At 38.1% G+C, this 27,482-nt stretch overlaps 1 protein-coding gene across 1 annotated transcript in view; it reads right to left on the reverse strand.

Moving 5' to 3' along the window:
- LOC141508074 (CUB and sushi domain-containing protein 2-like) overlaps positions 1–27,482 on the reverse strand; it is a 312,588-nt gene that overhangs the window by 13,782 nt on the left and 271,324 nt on the right. Inside the window, exon 4 of the mRNA XM_074216368.1 lies at positions 10,681–10,875. Coding sequence (XP_074072469.1) covers positions 10,681–10,875 — 195 coding nt within the window. The remainder of the gene's footprint in view (positions 1–10,680; positions 10,876–27,482) is intronic.

Genomic DNA, 27,482 nt, shown 5'->3' on the forward strand with positions numbered 1-27,482 from the left:
TCACAAGTACATCTGTATTTTTACTCCAGGTAGTGTGTAGTGTGCGGACAGTGTGAGGTTGTGAAGTCTGACATCTCAGACACCCGCTGCTTGTCTCATTTGGATGTGAACAAGCTTTGCCATAAACAGAACCTGTGAGATCAGCAATGGGTCTGAGCCTCTACTATACAAATGGGAGACTTGTAAATGTCAGTTCCCTAAAAGGAGACATTTCTGAGTTAACATCAATGAGGGACCATGCTTCTGTCATGCTGCGTGCCAGAAGGTCTACCAGAAGGCTCATTTACTGCAGGTTACCTTGGTATTAGGTACCTTGACATCAAATGAACTAACACTGATCATCAGCCCACCCTCGGAATAATGTGGACATTAGTCACTTGGATTGGGCGTGATTCAACCAGTGAGGCACTTTTTATAAGGAGGTAGATTCCAAGAAAGGGAATGGAATAGAGTTTTGGTTAGGGATACGGTTCCATTCCAAAGTCATACTTCAGAATATTTTTCTAGGTGAAGCTTTTAAGGGATTATAAATAACTTCCCTGTGCTTCTGACTTTGTTTTCATTTTTCCCATTAACATTTTTCATTATTCTTCCTTTTGTCTAATTAAGGTGGTTCTGATTAAGCATTGTCTCAGATATACTCTGTGAGCCAAGTATCATCAATCACTGACTACTGACCAGTGGCAACTGGTGCTTTAATGAGAAACTCCTTCAAGTAAACTCTCTAACCCAGCAGCAGAGCACACTTACCATCAGATAAAGCTCCCCTCATCAAGAGGGAACTCTTGAAGACAAAGAAAGAACATTCCTATTGGTCCTGAAGAAGAAGGCATTGTTGTTTGTATTTTATTATTCTAAATTTAACAAACCCCAAATAACATAAACATTTTCACCTAAACAAAAGAGTAAAAAAAAAAAAGAGACCTATATATATGTAACTGGGAATCTGCACTATGATATATGGTTTATTTCATTTTTTTAAGTATGCAACACATGAAACATGTTACTTTCAGAACTGTCCTGCTTGTTTGTGTTCCTTATTGATTTTCCTTCTGTTGACTTCTGTTTATTTCTTTTTTCCTTCCATTTTGGAAAGCCTCCCCCCCTTTTATCTCCTTGTCAAACTCCCCCAAACTGAAATAGGGAAATACAAAATCCATGTAACAAGTATCCAGAGTTAAACAAAACAAATACCCAAACTGACTGTGTCTGAATAATTCCTGTCTCAGTATATATATCTTGAATTCATCATTTCACTCTCAGGTGACAGATTACTTGTTGAAATTATTGTGGTCATAGCATTATCTGAATCTTCTTTAATTGATTATCTTTATAATGTTGTTATAGCATGGCAACATTATAACTTTCATTTTTCATTAATGAATTTCATTAGCACTGATATAGTTCAGGTTCTGTTCATTTTACTTATTCTGTATCAATTTACCAAGTCTTCCCAAATTTATCTGAACCTGTCCCTTTCATCATTTCTTAATGTGTAATAATATTCCATTATATTTAACACAATTTTTTATCCATTCTCCAATTGGTGATTACCATTTCCAGTTCTTTGCTCCTTCTGAATCTTTTCCCTTTTTCTTTGATCTCTTTGGAATGTATGCCTAATAATGAAATCACTGAATCAAATTGTATGAAAAATTTAGTGACTTTTAAAATATAGTTCCAAATTTCTTTTCAACATGGTTAGATCAGTTCACAGCTCTACAAACAGGTATTGGTATGCCTATGGAAAGGGCCTATGATAATGCTCATTCCATGGCATGCCAGACAACCTAACTACCCACCTAGTCAATGGGCCATGATTTTCTATGAGGATAATTCTGATGTGAGTTAATAACCATATCCTTTCATGTTGGGTCAAAAACCAAAGGTTTTTTTTTTTTCAGAGAAATTAAATCCAAGAATCCTAGATGGGTGGATAAACCAGTTGCAGGAGAAGAGACTTGGAGGTTTTATTATGTCTCAGATGCAGCATATTTTGGAGGAATTGACAGCTTGTTTGCCTCAGTTCATTATAATGGTATGAACACTGGATTGAGAGTCAGAGGGTTTTCATCTGTGTGTTCTTGATCAGATTATCACATCTCCCCATGCCTTGACTTTCTTATCTATAAAATGAGAAGTGAAATTAGAAGCTCATTAATGTCTTTTCCAGCTTTCAATCTACATGTGGTCTCTTTTCCCAATGCTTCAATTTTAATTGCTAAAAAAGTCAGGAATGTAGGAGTCCCAGGATTTAACCCTCAGACTCCTTTTTAACTAAGTTACTTCAGTGAGGGCATGAACTGAGACAAGAGATGCATAATCACAGATCTGCCATGATAGAAGGAAACAATCTGAGTACAATTAATGGTGCTACTTTTTATTGTAAACCATCTCAGATTTAATTGAATAAAAGACCTCCTCTGTCAGTAGAGTTGGTTGCTAGATTGGCCTTAAAATATACAATGTTGTATACATGAATATTACCTGAACCGGTGGATGAAAAAGACCATGTAGAGATTATAGGAATTTCTAGGTCTAGGGATCTCCCTATGATCTTGGCACTATATAATGATGAATTTCATAATCAGTCATTTCATATATAGATCCCCATACTTGTACTGGGCTACCATTTCTTAAGACTGCCATTTGATTTGGCAGTCTAGTTGCGCTAGATACTTCATGACCCCATGGGGGTTTTCTTGGAAAAGACATTGAATAGATTCACCATTTCCTTCTCCAATTTATTTTATAGATGAGGAAACTGAGAAAAACAAGGTTAAATGAATTGCCCAGGGTCACACAGCTATTAAGTGTCTGAGGACAGATTTGAATTCATGAAGATGAGTCTTCCTGACTCCAGACCCAGCACTCCATCCATATCATCATCTAATTGCCCATCCGTCCTGGGCTACCATTTCTTAAGATTTTCCCTTGATCCTCAGCCCCAAATCTGCCGTTATCAATCATCAGAGAGTCTGATATTCTTGGATGAATGTAATGTGCCCCCATAGGGTCTCAGCACAAATCATCATCCTAGTTTGGCAGTCATGATTCAATGCCAAGTTTTAGAGAGGCCAGTTGAAGATGTTAGGGAATAAAGCTTATGCTTAATATGGCATATCTCCCACAAACCAATGGACATTAGAAAAGGCATCAATTAGAAAATGACACCAATCAAATCCTGCCATACTAAACTTTATATCTTCACTAAGTGTTGCCCTCTAATCACAGCAATGGAAATGAGGCTAAATTTGGAGTCAGATCTGCCGCTTGCTACCTTTATGAACTTGAGCAAATAACTTTACTCTAGATCTCAGTTTCCTCATCTGTAACATCAATCAATATGTATTTATTGTCCAGAGTTACACAGTTAAGAGGCCGTGACATCTAATTCCCTCACTTTAATAAGATATTGATGATGATGATGTCTGTCATTGACTAGTATATATCAGGCACTAGAGTAGGCACAAATAAATAAGATAAAATCTGTCCTGGAAGAAGGGAAGCTAGGTGGTATAGTGTATAAAGCACTGGCCTTGGAATCAGGAGGATAGAATCCAGCTTCAGACACTTACTACCTGTGGGACCTTGGGCCAGTCACTCAACCCTCATTGCCTCACATCCAGGGCCATCTCCAGTCTTCCTGATTCATATCAGGCCACTGGAGCCAAATGGCTCTGGAGGAGAAAGTGAGACTTGTGATTTAGCACAGCACTCCTTCACTAAAATCAAATTCATGTGCTAATTATGGCGTCATCTCCCCTGATGTCATGGCCTTCTTTGAAAATGAAGAACAAACATCATCATCAACAACATCTTATAAAAGTCAGGGAATGAGATGTCATGGATTCTTAATTGTGTGACCCTGGACAAGTCACTTATCTTGTTGGTTTTCATTTTCTTGCTCTGAAAAATGAATTGGTTGGACTTGTTCAACTCTTAAATTCCATTCCAGTTTCTTTTTTTCCGGGAAACTTCATGAACTTCACAGTTTTCTGTGACTTCAACCCACATTTTCAAACAATGGGTAGAATTGATAAAGAAGCAAATCTAAATTTGATAGGGGAAAAACCTATTTGATAGGAAGGAAAAGCCTTCCTACCCATGTAAAAATGGAGGGATCATTTAATGGGTTCACTTACACTGGAATATTTTAAGCCAAGCCTCGATGACTATTTGCAGGGTATGTTATGGAGATGGGTTTTGCTCAGGTATGAACTGGAATAGGGACTCTCTGAGATTCTTTTCAACACTAAGATACTGTCAAACTGTGATTCTTTTTTAGTGATATGTCACAGACCAGACAAATGTCTGCTTGGACCATTATGAAGGACCCCAGGGATTCATGTTGGCAAGAGACTTCCAGAGAATCCCATACTAACCAGCACACACATCAGAGCCCTACAAGGTTTTGGATGAGAAGAGGGATGGAGAAAGGAAGGACTAAACATTTATTTGTCAGATACCATGCTAAGTATGATCTCAATTGATCCTGATGAAGGATAATCATTGACAGTGATCAGAAAGCTCAACTTTGTCACTTGTGTGTTAGAAATAAATAAGGATGACCCACAGCATCTTTTACTAATATTTCTCCATCTCACTTAGCAGTCAAAATTCCCATAGCAATGATTGGAGCAGGCAGAACTTATATAGGTGGGCATATAGGTAGAAGGCAAGGTCCATGAAATGCTAGTTATAAAAAAAAAAGTGCTACCAGCTTTTTGAGTAGGAATAATGGCAACCAGAGAATTTGGTCTGGAAAATTGGAGAGTAGGTAGGAGTTCCTGAATAGGAGGGGTGCTTCCATCAGAGAATCAGAGAGTCTCAGAGCTGAAAAGGATTTCAGAAGCGATCCATTCTAACCCATACCTAACCAGAAATCTCTCAATTAACCAATAGTCGATAAGTATTTATTAAGTGTCTACTATGTACCAGGCACTGTCCTACATTCAGGGGAAACAAAGACAAAGATGAAACAATCCTTGCCTTCAAGGAGTTTCCATTCTATTTGGGGAGACAGCATACAGCAAACAATGAATGAATGAATTAATCAGCATTTATTATGCCAATAGTGCTAGGTAGTGGGGATGGAAAAGTTAAAATAATTAGTCCTTGTCCTCAATTCTATTGAGGAGAACAGCATGAACACAAACACATACATGTATCAAACTAACCAGGTAACAATTTCCTGAGAGCATTTTTGATAAGGGTCATTCTGTTTCTACTTAAAAAATTTCACTGATAGGGAACTCATTTGTCTCTCCTAGAAGCTTATTTGACTTTTGAACAGCTCTGATTATTAGAAAATTCTTTCTTAACATGGAGCTGAAAGCTACTTACCTTCTACTCATTGTGCCTACCATAGTTTTGCCCTCTGCAGCTAAGCAAAACAAATCTAATCACTCTCCCAAATGACAGTCCTCCAAATTCATGAAGACAGATATCATGTCTCTTCTAAATCTTGTCTGATCGGTTGAACATTTGTATCAGTGGCTTAAATGAAGGGATAGATGGATAATATGCTCCCCAAGTTTGAGGATGGCTCAAAGCTGGGAGGTAGAGTTAGATGAAAGGACTGTAATCCAAAAAGCTTTCAACAGGCTAGAATGATGAGTTCACTCTAATAAGATGAAATATAATAGAAGTAAACCTCAAGTGTTTTTTAAAGATGCAAAAGAATAGGATGGGAGAGGCGTAAGAAGACAACATATAAAAAGTTTTGTGGGTTTTAGTGGATACAAACTCTATAGAAGTCAATAATATGAGGCAGCAGACAAAAAAAAGTTAATTTAATCTGCTGCATTAGCAGAAGTATAATAGATGGAAACTTCTAGATGTCTCAGTGTCCCCTGGGGCACTTGCCTTCAGAGACAGAAATCTGGAGGCAAGCCCAGCTGCCCATGAATTAGAATCTGATCTGATAACTCTTGTCATTTCTTGTTCCACACTGCTGTTAGAGGTTGGGAATCAGATAGAGTTAATAAGGACACAAACTCTACACCTGTATAGTTCCCCCCCCCCCTCCCTGCTACTCCAAACCAAAGAGCTCCAAAGCAAACCTCATAGGACAAAGAACTCTTAGTCACTCACACTCATATACCCCACCTCCTGTGGCAAGGTATAACCATTACAAATATCATCTCTTCTGTGCTGGTGCTTCTGAAGCTTAGGCAGCTTCTAACCACCCTAATGACCCACAGAACATACTACAGACTTTTGCCTATTTTTTCCATTCCCTCTCTTCCTTCTTTGAGAAATCTTAACCAAAGTCTCCTGTGTATTACTGTGGAGAGTGATTCTGCCCAGACAAGCAGCAATACCCATCTCTGTTCTTTCAGCTCAATCCCATAGCAGTTTGATCTCCAGAAAGAATGAGAAGTGACAAGGGTCCCATGATCTGGTCCTGTCAGACTAAAGCTGTAATACTGTATACAACTCTGAGCACCATATTTTTTAGAAGATTATCCAAAGAAGAGAACCCAGGAGAGTGAAAGTTCAGGGGACCATGCTATATAATGATCATTTGAAACTAAAGATACTTACATGAAAAAGAAAAGGATTAGGAACAATTGCTCCATAAGCTTGTCCTAACGTCTTTTTTCTAGAACAAGTGCTTTACAATTATTATGGGGCCACACTCTTATATTTCAGCTGAACTGACTTATTTTACGTTCTCTAATCATCACATTATATCTCTTGCCTCAGTGTCTTGGAAAGGACTCTCTCCCCCCCCCTTACTGCACCTCTCCTACATCACCTTGTGTTTATTTTGTATGTGTTTGTGTACTTTTCTACATTGGCTGCTAGATGGTAGAGTGAACAGAGTACTGGGTCTGAAATCAGGAAAATTTATCTTTCTGAGTTCAAATTTCAGTCCAGACACTTAACTTAGCTATGTGATCCTGGGCAAGTAACTTAACTCTGTTTACCTCAGATCCTCAGCTATACAATGAGCTGGAGGGGAAAAAAGGACCCGTTCTGGTTTATTTACCAAGAAAACCCAAAATGGAGTTATGAAGGGTTGGACAAGATTGAAGTGGAGCTTGGCAACTGTATGGTACAGTGACTAGAGCAGTGAGACTGGAGTCAGGGAGATCAGAGTTTAAATCTGGTCTCAGACACTTACTAGTTGTGACCCTGGACAAGACACTTTACCCTGTTTGTCTCAGCTTCCTTGTCTGTAAATGAACTGAAGAAAGAGATTACAAACATTACATATCTTTGCCAAGAAAATTCCAAAAGAATTGAGCACAATTGAAATGAATGAACAACAGCAACACTTATAGATACAAATATTTCTCTGGATAGGATGTAAGCTACTTGAGGATAAGGGATTGTTGAATTTCTTTCTTTGCTTCTCCAGATTCATACCTTAGCATATAGGAGATACAATCAATGCTTGGCAATTAAATGACTGATTGTAACAGGAGATTTCTACTGATTCCCCAGTTGTCAGGGCCCTTGTACTATTCTATAGAAATTAATATGTATTTACTTCTCTATTGAAACATTTTATCATCATTCTGGTAAGTGAATAGAGCATAAAACTTTGAGTCAGGACGCTTGACTTCTATTTTGGATTCTTCCTGGCTGTGTGACCCTGGGCAAATGACTTAACCTTCCTGAGACCAAGTTTACTCTTCTGTAAAATGGGATAATAATTATACTCATTTTTACAGGGCTGTTATAAGACTCAAAAAAGGTATATGGAAAATGTTTTTTTAAACTTCAGAGTTCTTTGAAAATGCCAGTTATTATTATGTTGTTGTCACTTAATCATGAACGACTCGTCATGACCCTGTAGACCATTGCTGTCTGTGGGGTTTTCATGGCAAAGATGCTAGAATAGTTTCCCTTTTCCTTCTCCTATTAGTATAAATGGTACTTAATAAATGCCTGTTGCATTTGAAATTCAGAAGGCCATAGAATTTATAAGGAGTCAGCTTTAGGATGAAAGAATTGTCTCACAATTAGAGCTACATTTCCTTGATAGCTAGTTTATTCCTAATTCCTAGGTTTCTAGTGAAGTTGAACAACCACTCGTCAATGATGTTGTAGAAGGTGCATGTCAAGCAGGTATTGGACTGTATGACCTCAGAATACTCTTCCAGCTCTGAGATACGGATTCCATTAGCCTGAACTTATTAAACACCAACTGCTTTTTTTTTTTAATTAGGAACTAGAGCTCATCACGTTTATCCACAGTTCCTTAGCTTTAGGAATTTTCTCAGATACTCAGGTAACTGGCTTGTAACACTAAACGTTCCTCATTCTTCCCATTCCAATATAGCAGGATGGGTGTGCTATTTTTCCAGCTCCATCCCTAGGCAAATCTTGGGTTAGGACCTGTCACAGACTCTGGTCCCATAGCATTGGCAGATATCTTCTGTATCTGAGGAACAGAGGGCAGAGAATTTGGGAACAATGTGGGGCAACTGGGAAGGGCCAGGATAGGTTGGGGGCAGAAATAAAATTGTAATAAGCTACAATCAGTATCCGGGAACCCAGATTATAAAACAGAAAAGCTAGAGGTATGGGTAGGATCTCAAGTAGAATCAAGATGAGGATTTAAAAGAGGGTGAGGGGAGTAGAGAGAAATAAAATTTAGAGTTTGCTGTAGTAATTTGGTGATGAGTAAGAATGTGGACCATATCTTATAAATCTTCCTCGTAGACATAAGCCAAGTTTACTTATACAGGAATCACATCTCAATGTAATAATAGCAACAACAGTTTAAGTAAAACCAAATGACACAGAGATCAGATATGGCAGGGTATGCAACATCTCATATCCATAATTCCTCTATCTCTCCAAAGAATGGAGAATAAAGCATTTATTTCATTTTGCCTTCTCCAGAGTCAAGATTAGTCATTAACATCATCTATCTTTGTTTTTTTATTTATATTATTTTAGTCATTGTGTATATTGTTTTCCCGATTTTGTTCATTTTTAATGCTTCACTTTAGGCAAAGTTTCCTATGTTTTTCTGAATTCTTATTTCCTAAAATACAAGCCAATACACCTTTAAGGCATCAGGATGATGCTATCCATCACAATGGTGCATATGAACAAAACTTTTCCATCTTATTGGTGTTGGCAGTGATGGAACCATAACATTTTATTTTAAGCTTTCTAGGATTATTGCACAGACTGCCTTTGCTTCTACCTTTTCCCTTTTCCCCCAGGCTTGGCTTGTTTTCTTCCTTTAGCTGCACACAATGGCTGATTGGACTCAATCTCTCATCTGATTTAATTTCAGGCCTTTGAATCTGATGTCCCTAGGAGTGGAAGGGAGCAGGTCTCTTTGACACAACCATGGAGGTTGGTCAAGACTGTGCCAAGTTATTTTCTAAAGATTTTGAAGATTTCCTTCCTAAAACAAAATAGAAACCTCAAAGCCCAGCCTCTAGGTGCCCTTAATCAAATTAGTATTTCAGGTGATTCAGGTGAAATATGGTCATATTAAAAGTCCCAACTCCTCTCACAAAGACAGGAATGCCTTATTCAAAAATCCTTTCCTTCAAAACTTCTGCTTAAACATATCCCTTCCCTGGAGAATTGATCACTCCTTTACTCGGGGGCTCTCAACACTGTGGTTTGCTCTATAATCTGTTTGCATTATATTAATTTGTACTAATAGATACATTGCTTTAAGTCGATCTAACAATTCAATTAGGCAAATGTACTAAATTTATTAAAGTCAATACTTATTGGGCAGCTTAGTATAATGTAAAAAGCCCTGGGTTTGGAGACAGAAGACCTGAGTTTGAATTCCATTTCTGCTTCTTATCACAAGTGTAATCTTCAAAGAATCATTTAATATTTCTAGTTTCATATAGCTTTAATTATTTCATTACATTTATGATGTATGATGTGTCCATTATGATTAGGGCACTGTTAGCCTCTGAGGATACAAAATCAAAACTAAAACTAAAGCAATTCCAGCTCCAAAGAACTTATTTTCTGCTTGTAGATGATGTACAACATATACACAGATAAGAAAATAAACAACAAAGTAGAGAATAATGGCAACTATCAAACTATCAAAGAAGGTTTCACAGAGGAAGTGACAATCAAAATAGCGATAAGTTACATCATTTCTTGTCTCCCTATTATCTCTACCTGATTCCCAACCTCTAACAGCAGTGCCAAGTAAAATGTCTGGCATATAGTAGACACAATAAATACTTTGGGTTTGACTGTTTGTTGAAAGGAAGAATCTGAAAATTTTGGATGAGAATGGAATTCCTCTTAGGAATAGAAGATGACCTGCAAATGTATGGAGGCAGGAGATGCAATGTCAAGTTCAGAAAATAGCTAACAGTCCAGTTCAGATTGAAAGTGGCATTTATGAATAGAAGCAATATGACTGGAAAAGTTAAGTTGGAGATCATGGAGAGCTTCAAAATGCTAAGTGAAGGTCTGTATTTTATCTAGAGGCTGTTGAGAGCCCTAGGGAATTTTTGAACAGGGAAGCAAAATGTTTTTGTTTTTGTGTTTGATCTTCTTTGGATGTATATAGAGGTGTGCATATGTTGCACTGCATCCTAAGAAGAAGCATTGGACCCTCTTCCCTTATCCCTTTTCAAAACAGAAAGAGAAAATGAGGCAAGGGAAAAAGGTGAGAATTGCTTTTGATCCCATACACAAAGGTCTATTCAGGCAACCACTTACCTCGGCAGGTGGGCAAAGGAAAATCCCATGTGGCACTATTCTCAGAGCTGGCATGGCAGGTGAGTACTGCATGTCCCTCCAGAAAGAATCCAGTGTTACAGCTGTAGCGGACCTTATCTCCCAGATTGAAAGTTGTACCCTGCTGGATCCCATTAGGGAGTCTTCCTGGGTTTCCACATGTGTGACTGGGGAGAACTGTGAAGAAAAGTAAGACATATATCATGCTTAGTCACTATCCTAAGCCTCTCATCCTTTCACTTTCCTCTTATTTTGTCATCAAGGTGTCTCACTAATGACCCTCTCTTCACAGAGGCAACCAATTATTGAAAGTCTGCCCATTGCCTAAAGGCAAACATCCAAACTAAATAAGCCAGCATTCAAGAACCTCAACATCTAACCTTGACTTACTTTTCCAAATTTCCTTCCTTCAACTTAGCTCCAATAAAGTGACCATCTCTGCTTGTCTGGATTCATTTATTGGCTTCTCTGTTTATCCAAATTCTGACTAATCTTCAAGTCCCAGTTAAAAACATATCTCCTCTTGAGGATTCTACCTATAATGATTCCTCCCTCCTCTGACCTTCAGCAGACTCACTCAGGATAGTCATTACAAACTACCATGCATTATAATTTTTCTTTTCACTTATGTACATGTCTTGTTCTTGTCTCCTTAGACAGATTTCAAAATCTGAGGCCTGATGAAGTCTCTGAGTCTGAATTAAGGAAGAGTTCAGTGGCTTGCATGGTTGTCACTATGGAAAGACAGCGCATATCTTTTCCTACAAGTCACTCACCTGGGCCTGAACTGATCTGAGACAATTCTGCCTCATTGTAACTGCAGCTACCCATCCCAAATTTCCAGTTTTGTACACTCACATTGTATAATTCTTGCACTGATCACATTTAAGATAACAGTATCTCCCATTGATAAATAATCAAAGGATGTTAACTGACAGCTTTCAGATAAAATTAAATCTATCTCTAATCATATGAAAAAATGCTCTAAATTGTTATTGATTAGAGAAATGCAATAAATCAAAGTTAAGGTATCACCTCACACCTATAAAATTGGCTAATATGACAAAAAGGGAAAATGATAAATGTTGGAGGACAATGGGAAAACTGGACACTAATGCACAGTTGGTGGGATTATGAATTGATCCAACCATCCTGGAGAGCAATTTGGAACCATGCCCAAAGGGCTATAAATCTGTGCATAACTTTTGATCCAGCAATATATCTACTAGATCTATTTCCCAAATAGATCATTAAAAAGGGGGAAAGGATCTACATGTACAAAAATTTACAGAAGCTCTTTTTATGCTGGCAAAGAATTTGGAAATTGAAGGAAGGGATGTCCATCAATTTGGTAATGGGTGAAAGAAATGGTATATGAATGTGATGGAGTACTATTATTCTGTAAAAAATCATAAGCATATGGATTTGAGAAAATTTGGAAAGACTTAAATGAACTGATGCTGAGTGAAATGAGCAGATTCAGGAGAACATTGTACACATGAACAGCAACATTGTGTAATGATCAACTATGATGAAATTACCTCCTCTCAGCTATTCATTGAGCAAGGGCAATTCTAAAAAACTTGTGATGGAAAAAGTCATCTACATTCAGAGAAAAAAATCTATGAAGTCTGAATACAGATCAAGATATACATTTTCACTTTTTAAAATTGGTTTTATGGTTTTTTTTCTTTCTCATGGTGTTTCCCCCTTTTGTTCTGATTCTTCTTTCACAACATGGAAATTGTTAAACATAATTGTATATATATCTTTACATATAATTGGAAAAAGTAAAATTAAAAAAATAAGACTCTCTCCAGTTTCTGCATCCTTTGTTAAAACAACATTCTAAGAGGGTAAAGCACCATTGAATTTTGTCATTCAGGCAATTTTTAGTCATGTCTACTCTTTATATCTCCATTTTGGGTTTTCTTGGCAAAGACACTGTAGTGGTTTGCCATTGCCTTCTCCAGCTCATTTTACAGATAAGGAAAGTGATTTGCCTCATGTGTCACAAATATGTGTATGAAGTCATACTGCACCAGGAAATTGAAGTAAATAAGGTTAAGTGACTTGTCTGGTGTCATATATGTGATATATGTGTCACATTTGTGTCTGAGGCCACACTGTAGCAGAAAAGTGAAGTAAATAAGGTTAAGTGATTTGCCTAATGTCATATATGTGACATATATGTGTCTGAGGCCACACTGTACCACCTAGTTTTGTACCACCTAAGCTTTGGCTTGACAGGGGGTCAAGTAAGATATACAAGTTTCTGTCCTGGAGTTTTGCTGTATCCCAAATACTCCAGAGCCAGAGGTGTGCACACAGATAACACATATTGGGCATTTCCCTCCCAATCTGCCCTCCAAGTCTCCCTATCTAAATTGTAAGCTTGTGAATCTTAAAGAGTATATGACATGATCTTACCTGGGAAGGGAGTATTTATTAGTAGGGAGCTGTATGGTCCCTGACTGTAATTGTTTGCAATTAACCAGGTAAACTAAGCTATTCTGGTGAGTTATATCTTACTGATGCTCAGGAAGGGCCAACACCTTCAACAGGTTGCTAAGGAATGAGACATTGGGAAAAAAAAGGAATGAGACATCAGCAAGAATGGGGTGGGGAAATGGGTGAAGAATAACACCCTCAACAACAGCAATATCTGCCAAAACAGATCCTATTTAAATATTAATTCATTTTATTCTCATAATAGGGAAGTAGGTACTATTATCCCCATTTTACAGTGGGAGTAATTTAACCACAGAGAATAAGTAACTAGCCCAGGATCACACAACCAGGAAGTTTCTGGGGTCATATTTGAAGTCAAGTGTTTCTGATTCTGGGTCTCAGGCTCTATTCATTGCATTACACAGTCCTCTTAGAGTAGGCATTGGGAGCTTTTGCAAATCACAGTTACAGGATGGTCTCTCTTCCTCCATGTGTAAGGCTGGATCTACATGGCTAGATAGAAATAAAATCATTGGAACCTGAAATGTCCTTATCCTTTTAGTAGATCATTTCCACTTTTGGAAGTTCATTTAATACATTTGTAAAAGAAAAGAATTGAACTAAGTAGCCCCTAAGATTCCTTCCAATTCTACTTCTCTGATTGTATGAAAAACAAAGCTTCCTATAGATCAGGGGTGAGGAAGCTTTTTTTCTGCCAAGTTCCATTTAGATATTTATAACATCATTCTCAGGCCATACAAAATTATCAACTTAAAAATTAACCTGCTATATTTGGTCAAACATTTAATTAATTCACCCCTAAAACGATCCTAGATTTTTTTCTAAATTTGGAGTCCAACCTGCAGTTGCCATGGCAGCATCAGACCAGATGATTTTGCAAGCCTTCTATGACCTGTAGGCCAGATATTCTCTGCCCCTGCTATAGATGCTCAGTCTGTTGGGTCTGTGGAGCCTATGAGGGGAGGAATAAAGTTCTCTATGGATATCCAGGGATTCTGGTACTGTTTACAGAAAGGATAGTGTTGAGGACTGCTTCTATTGTCAGAGATCTACATTCCCAATTCCTCTTCTCAGAGTTGGACATGACTCCCTCTCCCACAGGTACTTTCTCTCTCTGCCTTTCCTATCTATCACCTTCCATTCTCTTGTTGCCTCACCTTGACTAAAACATTTGGTCCAAGGTGGGGAGGTGGAACAGTGTTAATTCCAGAAGAAAAGGAGTCCAAGGTGAGGGGGAGGGAGAGAATGGGGTAAATGAGCTGAGAATCGGTATAGAACTAACGTTTCATTTTCTGCAACAAGATGCAAAGACCCAATTTAATTAAATTACTAATGTCAAATTTCTAATGAACCTGCTTCGGCTTTGGGGCTTTCTTCCTTGGAAATTAATGGCTGGAACGTCACTATAAATACGAGTCGATCATTTTTAAAAGTCATTCTCTGATGCTTGCTGCTCTTTACTTAATGAATTCTTAACAATCGGACCACTTTGACCCATCTCTTCCTGTGGGACCTAGGTTATGAAAAATGAGTGCCCATCCCCCAGGCTCTTTCACCTTGATATCCCTGGGCAAATTCAGCATCTGGTGGAGACAAGAAAGGCATGGGAAGATGATGCCTGCAAGGAGACAGCTGGATGGTCCTATCTTGAGAGTGACTTTTTCTTTTTTAAACCTGCGGCCTAATTCCCTATTCTGTGCTTTTTAATAATGTCAAGGACAACATTTAAAGTGCAGGCCTTTGTGATATGGACAGCATATAACTTACTGGACCGACGCAAGAGATTAAAGACAGGCTGCTAAAGGAGGCTTTGGAAAAACACAATATTCTCTGATTTTCCCTATGAGCTCCTTGGAGTAGATATTATAACCATTCAGGCTCCCCTATCTATAAAAGCCTCCCTTTGATTGCTTACACAATGAAGAGCAGAATATTTACATCCGACAGTGCATGGAACAATATTGCTAAAGCTTCACCCTACATTGACCAATTCCATCATAGATTAGCTGTGGGGAATTTCATTCCCCCACCTACTCCAAGAGTTCCATTTTTGACAATCAGCACAATAGCCTCTGTGATTGTATGACAATAGATTTTCTCCCTGCCTAGAATACGACAAAGGTTAAATCATCTCCTTTTTGTTTTTTTTTAATTGTAGACTTTATTTCCCATATAGAAATGAAGAGTGGTTTGTCATTTCTGAAAAAGCATGACTGTGATTCTTTTTTTTTCTTTTTTACTTATCTAGCCAAAGGGAAAGTGTGAAGTGGAGAGAGAGTAAAAGAGGATGGTGAAGGACAGTGTCATGGTGGCTGGAGCTTCTATGCTGAAAAAGGGACAAAGAGAGGTAATATAGTTAACTTTCCTCTCTCAGGGCCAAATTGAGCATTTTTTTTAAGGCAGGTCAGATTGAAATATAGAATGGGGTCTTAGAAAGAGAAACAGCAAGAAAGACCCCAGACTTGATCTTCCTAGTGTTCGGGGAAGTAAGGAGCACAGAATTGGTACCATCAAGGACTGACCACCTTCACCTTGAGAGTCAATTGAAGATATGTAATGAATATCTTCTTTTGTTCAAACATCTAGTGAAAACCCACAGGGACAGGTCCTAAAGGGGTCCTTTGGAAAAGTGATTTGATAAGAGAAAGAGTATTCTGGGGACATGGGGCGGGGTTTTTCTAGAATGCCACTACCCTCTTCCCTGAAAAAGAAATATCTAGAGTTATGAGTTGATGGGAGGTATATGATGACCTTTTGCAAGAAGCCTCAATGGAGTATAAAGATAATGAAGTTCACTTGAGCTTTTTTTGCTAGAAAAGAGGGTTTTGGTTTGGTTTTTGGAGCTAGGGGCTTTTTGTCCCTGCACAGGAATTGACTTTTGGTTATGTTGTATTCCCCCTAGACTTTATTTGCAGAATGTTCCAGCCCTGTGTCAGACCACAGGCTTCTCAGATACATACCCCAAACTTCAAAAACAGCTCAGTGGCACCCTTGGGAACATATAATCCCCTTCCATTTCCTTTCTGCCTCCATGCTTGTGAAAATGACTGTTAGGATTCGTAGCAGAGCTAGCTATCCCCCTGCAGAGAAGTTAGTTATCTAGTAGATGAGCATATTTGTTTTTGAGCTAAAATGTCCCCAAAGTAATCAGTGTATATTTCAATTCTGTGTGTTCGATAAATATACACCCCTGTTTTCAAGGAGAAATCTGTGTGTGAGAGAGAGAAATGTACTGGGTGCCATCTGCCAAGATACACAGCAGGGAAAAATGCGGGCAAAGCAGAATCCTTAAGAGAGGGCTATTTAAGGCCAGTTTGATCTGGAGCAAGAAGAGCAATACTCTGGTGCATGGAACTGCTCTCAGTGATGAGAGAGGAGACAGAGAAGAGAGAAGAGGGTTTTCTATCGCCTGATTCTAAGCAAAGGCCTGAAATAGTCGATTTGATTTTTCCCTACTGGCTTGTCACAAGATGGGAAAGTCATCATTACTCTACTCATTTGGGCTAAGGCACTGTCTCTAGAAGACTCGGAAAATTGGCATTCTATTGCTTGGGAAGAGGAACACATTGACTTATTTGCAAGTGTCACCCCTTCCTACAGGAGACCTTTCTTGAGTTCATCTCCCTTTTCCGGTTATCAGCACCCTCCTCAATCACAAATGACTAATTTGCTTTGTAAACTTTTTGTGTTTATCTTGTATACATGTGCTTTCCTTAAATCAAAAATAAGTTTCCTGAGAACAGTCTGTTTCTTCTTATCTATGTATCCACAATACTAGCACAGTACCATGTACATAATAGGCACTTCATATATGTTTGTTCAATGAATGAATATAATATTAATTAATTATTAGTTAGGAGAGAACATCCTCTGAGAGGTTGAATATAGAAATAGGTCTGTTTAGATATGGCCAAGGATCCAGAAAGGTCTGGATTGAGGAGGGTGCAACTACTGATAAGAGCAGGTCAGAGAGGATGGGAAATTGAAGAAACAGGAAAAACCAAAGAACAGCATGAACAGTTTCAATTTTCAAGGATGGAGAGGGGAGTTGGAAGGGAACAGGGACAGTTATAAACCATCCTTCCCCTCCTTTACAATCTGGTCCAGAGACTGTCTAGAGACAGCTATAAGCCCCAAGTAGGGGGTATGAGGGGTTATGATATGTTATGTTATATTATATTACACCATTATGGAATACCATATTGTGTTATGTTAAATCACATTATAATAAGTGTTAATTTACAAAATTTTATACAGTCATTTTATATTACTTTGTACCATATTATGTCCTCTCATATCATATCACTTTTGAACCAATGAAACTGAACAGCACATGACTGGAGGTACCTCTTAACTTGGTTGAAGCTTTCCTTTATCCATGACCCCATCTCCTTTCTTGCCTTAGGTCCCTCCCTGATGTTCCAATACTATAGAGCCAGTGAGTTTCAGATTTAAAGAAGGAAATTGAGACCATTTCATTCAACCTCTACCTGAAAAGAAATCCACTTGGCAACATTTTGTATACATCTTTTGGGCCTTTTTCTCAAAATCTCTGGTGATGATGAGAAACTCACCTTCTCTCAAAGTAAGCCATTCCAATTTAGGATAACCCTCAATGTTAGAAAAGTGTTCCTTCCATGGAACATCACTATATCTGCTACTCTTAAAGTTTCTTTTAAAAATATTTATTCTTTATTCTGAACTTATTGAGTGTATGCTCAACACAAAACATTTTTGTATACAAAATAGAAAAGAAAATAAGGATTATACATGAAAAGGTAAACATCACATATGGCTTCCTTTTAATATGTGTTTAATATGTGTATAATAAACACATATGCCTACATGTATGTGCATACATGTATTAATAAATTCAACCACAGACTTTCAAAGCTGTTCATTTCTATAACTTCTATCTATTGTTTTCATTGGATCCAGAGTGAGATATATATGGAGTGGGATGGATCTTAGTTACTTTTTGTATTCATTTCATCTCATCAGTTGCTTAGAAGTCAGACACAGTATATAGAGAGAAGTCACCATTGGTCCCAATGAAAGAAAAAGTTTATTTTAGAGCCATCTGGTAGGCCCTCCATAGCTCTTGAGGCACTAGGGAAAGAGAGGTCCTTAAATAAGAGTTAAGATTAAGATACAATTTAATCTTAAGACTCACTTTGCCTTGGCAGGTGGGAATCATTATCTGCTTCTGAGAAGAAAGATGATACTGAGATGGAGAAAGTAAAATGATTATGAGCACAATATGAATTCAAAATCTAAACAAGCAATGATTGAGAAGGGAAGGAAGATGGGGCTTCTGAGTCACTAAAGTGGTACTGTTTTGTGGAAGAGAGAATTGATCCAGGCAGTGTGGTCCAATGGAAAAGTGCAGTGAAGCAAAGATGGGACATTTCAATTCTAGTCTCAGTACCACTGTTTACTGTAACAGAGAAAATGTTCCTTCATTTCTCTGAGCTTTAGGTCTCTTTGTCTGCAAACTGAGGAAAAGAACCCTCCATTTGTTAGGTCACAAAGTTGTGAAGGAAGTACTTTGTAAATTATGAAATGCAATTTAAATGTGATATATTATTGATATTAAGACTCTACTGCTCCCCAGAGTGTGCCATACCCCAACATCTCCCACCAAGGTACATAAAACCATTTTATAAAGAATGACCAATTATGGAGTACATACAAACTCTTAGACAGATGCATAGTCATACAAACACACACACACACACACAGACACACCACATACACACACATTCATAGCCTTAGGCACACAGACCCACTCACACACTCAGACAGAGATAGATTCATAGGCACACACACAGACATAGATTCACAAATAAAGACCCCCCCACATAGAGCTCCATACTCATAGAAAACTGTATTCATAGGGAGATCCACAAAGATATACTCATAGACACACATACCAAATATAGTCATGTATACAGGCACACCATGAAAAAAGACACTTACTAAACACAAACTAAATGACTTGTAAACAATTTCAGTCTCACATCAATAAAAACAAATTGCAACCTAGAAGAAGAAGATATTAAGCAGATATTCCATGTGGTTCTCTTATTTACTATTTCTTCTTTATTCATGAGAATTTGTTCTTTTTTCCTCTACCAGTCTAGAATTTCTTTGGTTGACCTTTCTGGGAGGAACAGATGCTGAGAAAACTTGGCTCTTGCCAGACAAATTCACCAGAGACTGCTCCTTACCAGAAAGATAATGCTGGGCATCCTGGAAGATAAAGTGTAGGCCTTGCAGTCAATAGAGTTCAAATCCTTTCTTGGATATAAATTAGCTCTGTGACAGCATGCAGATCACTTAAATTTTCAGACTCAGTTTCTTCATCTGTAAAATGGGAATAATGATAGACTTGCTTCCCAGGATTGTTGGGAAAAGCAAATATGATAATATTTGCAAAACCCTTTGCAAACCTTAAAGCACTATGCAAGTGCTTTGAAGAGATTTCACAAAAGCCCTGTATTAATAATAAATAGTATTTATATTGTCCTTTTAAGGTTTAGAAAGCGCTTTTCAAATAGTAACTAATTTGATCCTTACAACATTCCCTCGTGAAGTAGGTGCCCATTATTATTATTGTCATCATCATCACCATCATCACTCAAACTCAAGACTAGGGCTCAGGACACTGTGCTGCCTAGTTTTCAAGAATGACTTTTTCTATTTTTTTGGATGTGGAAACTGAAGTTTAGGAAGGTGAAGTGATTTTTCTCAGATCATGAATCTATTAATATATATAGGCACATTAGTCCATTGTTCTCTTCAATTCTCTTCACAGAAGGAAATGCAACCTGGCAAACTCATTTATGGTGAAGAGGCAATTTGGCAAGTTGAATTAAAGAAGCAAAAAGGGGAAGAGAGTCATCTCCAATGACCAAAGAACCCTTTCTATCAGTCTACTTTAGTCTCCTAGTTGCCTGAAGGTCTTAGAATCATATCTTTAGAACTTGAAAAGAGTTTAAAGCAGGGTATCCATGAGAGATATCGGGGGTTCTGTGAGTAGAGATGGGGAAAAATATCACATTTTAATTTTCACAAACTTCTTACTGAACTTTTACATTTCTTTCCATTATGAATGAAAGCTAAAAATCAGAGTAGAACCCATGACTTTGTCACCAATAGAAATCACAGATATTTTCCTATAAACACATTAGTATTGTTCCAGATATCTAGAAAAACTGTTTTTACTTATTACTGCTTTAAAACTAATACTAATTATTAGACACTTTAACTTCCATATATTTTAAATGTAGTCTTGTTATTTAATGCATTAATAAAGAAGCATGTATATTACTAGACCATAATTTTTTTACTATTCCAATAACTATATCTTAATATAATTGGTCTCATTTGTAAATGCATATAATTCATTTTATGCATTTTAATGCATGATTATAAGAAGGTATTAACAGGTTTCACCAGACTACCCTAAGGTTTATGATGCAAAAAAGGTTAAGAACCCACATTTTTGAGATTGTCTAGTTTTTTAAATTTTGTCCCCTTGTTTTACAAATGTGGAAACTGAGGCTCAGAGAGATATGACTTACCCAAGGGCATAGAATTTGAATGAAGGTCTTCTAATGGAAGAACTAGCACTTTCTTCTCTACACTTTAGCCTCAAGAGATTATACACCAAGTGCAAGGGATGAGCATGGCAGGTTAAGTGAGTCACTATGATTGTAGTCAGTGTGATGAGATATGGATTAGTCCAAAGCTCTGAGGTGCTGTTGAGGGGTCCATAGGGTTATAGATAGAGATTAACACAGTTACAGCTGCTGGAGTTTGTATCCTTGACAGGCAGGAGAGTATCCTAATTGTGAGCATTCAATACCCGAGATTGCCTTTCAGACAGGTCTTTCTTCTCGGTTCAACCTCTCTTGGTTAGTGACTAAGGATTTAAAGGGATCTTATTGGTTGATTCTTCATAACTCTTGTTGTCTTCCAAGGGTTGGATAGGAAAAATGGTGACAGAGATTCTGACAAGATTGATCTCTTTCCCCACGAATCACAAAGACTTCCGTTTCAATTTCTCTTTAAAGTCCCATTTTAAAATATTAATCATTCTGTCTGTCTGATTAGAGCAAACTTAATATCATAGAAATTTTTGAGACTTTCTGAGAAGTGCTTCAAATTGTCTCCCCTCAAGAAGGAAAGTTCCAGTTGACATACTGAACAAATCTCAATGGTTAAATAAAGTAAGTGAATGATGCAAATATAGGAGAGGGCTCCTGGTATGGTTCATTCAGTGAGTTTTTGGTTTTGTTATGGTGGAGAGGAGGAAAAATTTGAGGTGGAGGAAATAACTCCAGGAATGGGTGTGGAGACAAACTAAGCGGTGTGGAAGGAACATAGGAAGGATGCAGCTGAAGTGATCCATATAGGAGTGGGTTCTGGAGGTCACTCCAGTGTTACAGCTGAAAACACATGTGCTCAGCATGTATTTCATCTTCAAGAATGAAAGGGCCCAAATTGTGGGGGGGGAGGTTGAGAGGTTTAATGGCAAGGGACAGTCTGGGCAAAGGGAGAAGTAGACTAAGATTTGTTCCCACTGAGGCACAGGGAGTTGTGAGCTCACTGGGAGCTATCTAACAGAGACTGAAATAAGGATAATCAGCACCTGAAATAAACCTGTCTAGACACTGGGGGCCACTGTTGAGCCAGCCACCTTGCAGTCTCTTCCTAAGACTGAGAAAAGCCAACTACCTTTTTCTCAGAAAGGTTTCTAGGCTCTGGCCTCTGAGGGGGGTAGATGATCTTCAGAATGACCTTCTCCTGACTACCTGATTTCCAATTTAGAGATTTTCCTGACCTTTTGTCAATGGGAATGGGGATGTGGAGGTTCTGAGAGTGTCTTAGCTCTTGGGGCTCTAGGTGGAGAGTGCTGGTATAAAACTGGAGCTTTTCCCTCTGAAAGAGTGAACATCCCCAAGGACATGCCTGGACCAAACCCTCAGATCTTCCACCATGGTACCAACCATTGCCTAGATCTCTGGTCGTTCTCTGGTTTGTTTATTTAAATTCTATCTACTCTTTAAAAACGGACCCAAGTTCCTTTCCCCACCTGGGCTGGCCCACAATGATTTTTCTCTTTCTCCTTAATTCTCAAAGCTCTAATAGACTGAAGAACCACAGTTTTATCTTTCATAACCTGCTGTCCTAGAATGTATAGTTAGAATATTAGCTAATTGAGGACAGGCCCTATTTTGCTTCCTTCTTTCACTTCCTCCTTCCTTCCTTCCTTCCTTCCTTCCTTCCTTCCTTCCTTCCTTCCTTCCTTCCTTCCTTCCTTCCTTCCTTCCATCCTTCCTTCCTCCCTTCCCTTCTCCCTTCCTCCTTTCCCCATCCCTTCCTTAAACCCTTGACTCTACATTTTACAAATGGTCTGTGGTCTCTAGCTCATTCAGAGAATGAGGATGGTGAGCAACCTGGAGATGATGGCATGCAAGGGCTGGCTGAAAGAACTGAGGATGTTTGACTTGTAGAAAAAAAAATTCCATGAACCTCATTACTATTTTCTAGATATTCAAGAAGTATTTATAAGTAATTAATAATTACTTGTATAATACTTATAACAATAAAATAAGTAATTTATAAGTAATCAATAGCAAATGCTTATTTTCTTTTCCAGGCTTAACTAAGTACTTCCTTCTTTGGGAAGCTTTCCCTTATCCTTCTAGCTACTAATGTTACTCTGTTTCTTCAAATTATCTCACACTTACTTCTCTATGTAAATACTATAACTTCTCTACATTATATTCCTTTCCATTCTTCAGCCTTAACCTCTGACTGCCTACTCTATTCCACTCTTGTTGCTATCCTGGGGTCTTGTCCTTTTGATTGGTGAGTTTTAAACCCCAGACCACCTTGTTGCTCTCTTGCCATCTCCCTTCCATAGTACTGGAAGAGTCTCCTCTCCATTTTCCCCCAACACTTTCCATCTCTTGCCCTGGAAATAATCATCAAATCAATAGTACTATTCCTAAAAAGGACATAAAGATTAATTTTTCTATATCTCTACTCACCAAATCTGTTATTTCTCAGAAAAAAATATTCCTTCATAGTCACCACTTTTATATATATGTTGGCATCCTCTCTTAGAATGTAATCTCCTTGAAGGTAAAGGCTATCTTGCATTTTATAATCTATTTTTTTGTACCTCAATTCAATTTTCACTTAGCAGAGTTTTATGACTTTCTTTAGCAATGGAAATAGAAACAGGAAATAGAAAAAGAAATAGGATTAGGATTGGAATTTTGCAAAGTAGACATGGTAGAAAGTAAAGGGGAAAGGGGATTTCTAAGTATCGGACAAGCAGCACTGAAAAGACTCAGGAATCCAGGCTAAATGTGGGGCCTAGAAAAATCAAAACTGGAGTGATAAACTGTGGAGGAGTCACATTCATGGCTGGCATGAAAATAAAAAGCAAGTTAAATTTTAGGGAGGAAGTAGGGGATAAGATAGGGGAGCAGGCTGTGGACAGAGAAAAGGAGCCAGGGTAATTTGATGACTGATGAACAATCAAAGTTCGGCATGTCAGATGAGTCATTGAGAGTGGATGCTAAAATCACTTCAACAAAGAAAAAACATGAACCAAGTACTGAAGTCACTAAGGAAGGTGGAAGTGGGTCATGGAGGTGGCAGACAGCAGTGAGGAGGATGAGAAGGGGTGGGTGATATAAGAGAGAGCACACATTTCCAAAGACAAGTTTTTGAGAGGTAGCAGTAAGACAATGAGTGGTGGAGGTGGAAGCAGCCTGAAGGAGGAAGTCAGGAAATAGAGCTCCTTGTCTTGGCTCTGCTATTAATTATCTGTGTAAACTTGGGCTCTTCACCTCTGCAGACCTCAATTTCCTCATGTGTAATACAAATGCATAATATAAGGTCATTGCCATATCTAAGATTTTAAGATTTTATTACTGTGTCAGAAGATGTAAGAAATAAACTGATCCAACCTTCCCCCTCTTTCATTGAACGGGAGACGGGGGAAGGGTGACAATTAGGAAAAAGGGAGGTTTTTTTTTTCGTGAAATAGGGCTTGCAAGGGATGTGATGTCATCAGAGGAAACCTTTTACTTCAATCAATCTATTCACTGCTCCCTATAAATGCCTAATGTTCTCCCAGCCCAGCCAACTAGCATATCATTGTTCTCACCTAAAATGCATTTCTCCTGGGTCATTCCAAAGTCACAGAAAGGAACTGAAAATTTGAGGGGACCTTAAGGAATGACTTGGCCCAATCCTCTTATCTTACTGATGAAGTCATTGGGCCACCAGAAGTAAACTTGTCTGATCAAGGTCACCCGGCTGATAAGTAGTACAGATAGGACTACTCTTGGGTCCTCTGATATTAAATATAGCATTCTTTTGGTTATACCACAACCAATTCCCTCATTTTATAAATAAGACAACCGAGGTCCAGAGTCCAAAATGACACAACTATGGAAGAGTCTTGGTCTCCTGAATCCTAGGTACAATGTTTTATAGTCCTTGCTCACACATTGTATCCCTGTTTTACCCATTATCACCATCAGTAACTTCATGACACTAAGACAAGTTGGACATAGATGAAAAAATGAACCCTAGGTAGGAATGAGTCTTGCTCTCACAATCATGCCTCAATCAAAATTGCATTTATTTTCACCTTTTTCTTTGCATTACCTAGCCTTTCCTATTCCCAAATTGCTGAGGGATCATTCTCTCTGCTCACTTCTCTTCTGCTACCAGTCTGTGATTCATCCCTTCAAGGATGACTCCAGTAGTGTGCTGGCATTTAACAACTGATTCTTTTTTAAATGCAATATAACACATTTTTAAGTTTTATCTGAATTAATATTTTCTCCATGACTTTTTGGGGTGAGTAGGGGAACTAGGTGGGGTAGTGGATAGTCTGCAAAACTTATCTGCCTGAGTTCAAATCTGAACTCAGACATTTATAGACACTTACTAGCTGTGTGACCCTGGACAAGTATTTTTTTTTTTTAGGATTTTGAAAGGCAAATGGGGTTAAGTGGCTTGCCCAAGGCCACAGGGCTAGGTAATTATTAAGTGTCTGAGCTTTAATTTGAACTCAGGTACTCTTGGCTCCAGGGCCAGTGCTCTATCCACTGCGCCACCTAGCCACCCCTGGACAAGTCTTTTAAACCACATTTGCCTTGGTTTCATCATGTATAAAATGAACTAGAGAAGGAAATGGCAAATCACTCTAGTGTCTTTGCCAAGAAAACATCAAACAGGGTCACAGAGTCAGACTTAACTGAAACAACTGAATAGCAACTATCACTTTTTAAAGTTTAGACAATAAACAAAATAGAAAATAACGCCCTGATTTGAATCATTTGCCAATTTCTGAGTGAAAATGCTTACACTGAAAAATTTAACAACTAGCTCTTGTGAGTCAGTATAAGGTAGTTCCAATACTCCTGGGTGCCCACCCCCTTCCCAGAGGTTTTTTTTTCCCAAAATAATTTAATTAAGATAAAGAGAAAAGAAGTAAAATGAAGAATTTAGAGATTTTAGCATTTTCTAGGAATGGAAAGAAAGGATATGTCTATCCTGATATGACCATCATGTCATCATAGAGATCAACAGAGCTTCCTGAGCCCACTCCCATGAAGCTTGCCATGCTAATTTGGCTCTACCATATGGAAGCTGCTACCATCCAAGATGCCCCTAAACAACATTTAATCCAACTGCAACTCGATGTCAGCTTAAAAACTGAGGCTACTCCAAGGTTCAACTAGGACCCACCCCCTTTGTAAATTGAGACCAGATTGACATCTTCTGAGACCAATTAAACTGTTAGAAACAACTCCCAAAGGAATCATTCATTCATTCATTCATTCATACAACAAATATCTATTTATTTTGTAGACACATTTAGAAAACACCTTCTCAATCATATGCCTGGCAAACAGAAGACACTTAATAAATGTTTTTTTCATTATTTAATAGCATGCCAGGATCTGCCCAAGATGTTAAGGATATAAAAACAAAACTGAAACAGCCCCTGCCTTCAAGGAGATTACATTCTGTTTAACTTCACTCAAGGCTCCTCATACTACCTGCAATAATAGACAGTTCCTTCTGACAGGGAGTGAAGAAATCTTTCATAATGGGATTTTTGCAAGGCTTGTACCTACATGCATCCATGGCTTCATTGCCCCCCCCCACTTATGAAGATTACATGCCTTTCACACCTTGATAGACACCTTATATGAAGTGTTGGAGACAGAGAAAAATTGTCTGCTGGCAGCTAACCTCCTGATGTACTCTTTTCTCAGCTGGCAGCATTCTCTGAGTCATGGGACTCTAGACATATTCCAAGGACCCCAAGATCAACTGAGACAAAATTATGGAAAACTCTTTGAAAGCCTTAAGAAGTGAAATAAATATTGACTATTATTATTTATAGGATCATAGAATTGAAAGGCAAAAGGGATCTTGGAGATCATTAAATCTAAGCCCTTTGTTTACAGATCCATGATTGTAAAGTCTTTCTATCTTGAAGAACAGCAAGAATTTGTTTTTCATTAGCTCAAACTTCTAAAACCGGGGTCACCCCAACACCATAAGGAAGATTCAGGTAAGAGGCCTGCTATTACTTGTTCTGATTCTCAATTATTTAACTGATAATAATTTCTTATTATTAATTATATATATGTATATATATATATATATATATATATTAGTACTGATAACAACTTAAAAGTTATATATCCAGGGGCAGCTGGGTGATGCTGTGGATAGAGCACTGGGGGACCTGAGTTCAAGTCCTACCTCAGACATTAAATAATTACTTAGCTGTGTGACCTTGGGCAAGCCACTTAACCCCATTGCCTTGCAAAAAATCTCCAAAAACAAACAACAAAAAATAAAGCTATATATCCTTTGAAATTTAGAAAACACTTTATATAGATCCAATTCTTCATGTCCCCTATTTGGGGTTTTCTTGGCAAAGATACTGAAGAGACTTGCTATTTCTTTCTTCAGTTCATTTTACAGATGAAAAAAATTGAAGTAAACAGGAATAAGTGACTTGCCCAGGGTCACACAGTTAGCAGGTGTCAGAAGTGGGGATTTGAACTCAGGAAGATGAGTTTTCCTAGACTCTAATTCTGGTAGTCTATCCACTGCACCACCTAACTACCCCATAGTAAGTGTGGAAGGATTTGCATGAACTGATACTGAGTGAGATGAGCAGAACCAGAAAAACATTGTACACCCTAACAGCAACATGGTGGGGGGGGGAATGATCAGCCTTGATGGACTTGCTC

The sequence above is a fragment of the Macrotis lagotis genome, chromosome 1 (genome assembly GCF_037893015.1).
Source record: "Macrotis lagotis isolate mMagLag1 chromosome 1, bilby.v1.9.chrom.fasta, whole genome shotgun sequence".
NCBI classification, from domain to species: domain Eukaryota; kingdom Metazoa; phylum Chordata; class Mammalia; order Peramelemorphia; family Peramelidae; genus Macrotis; species Macrotis lagotis.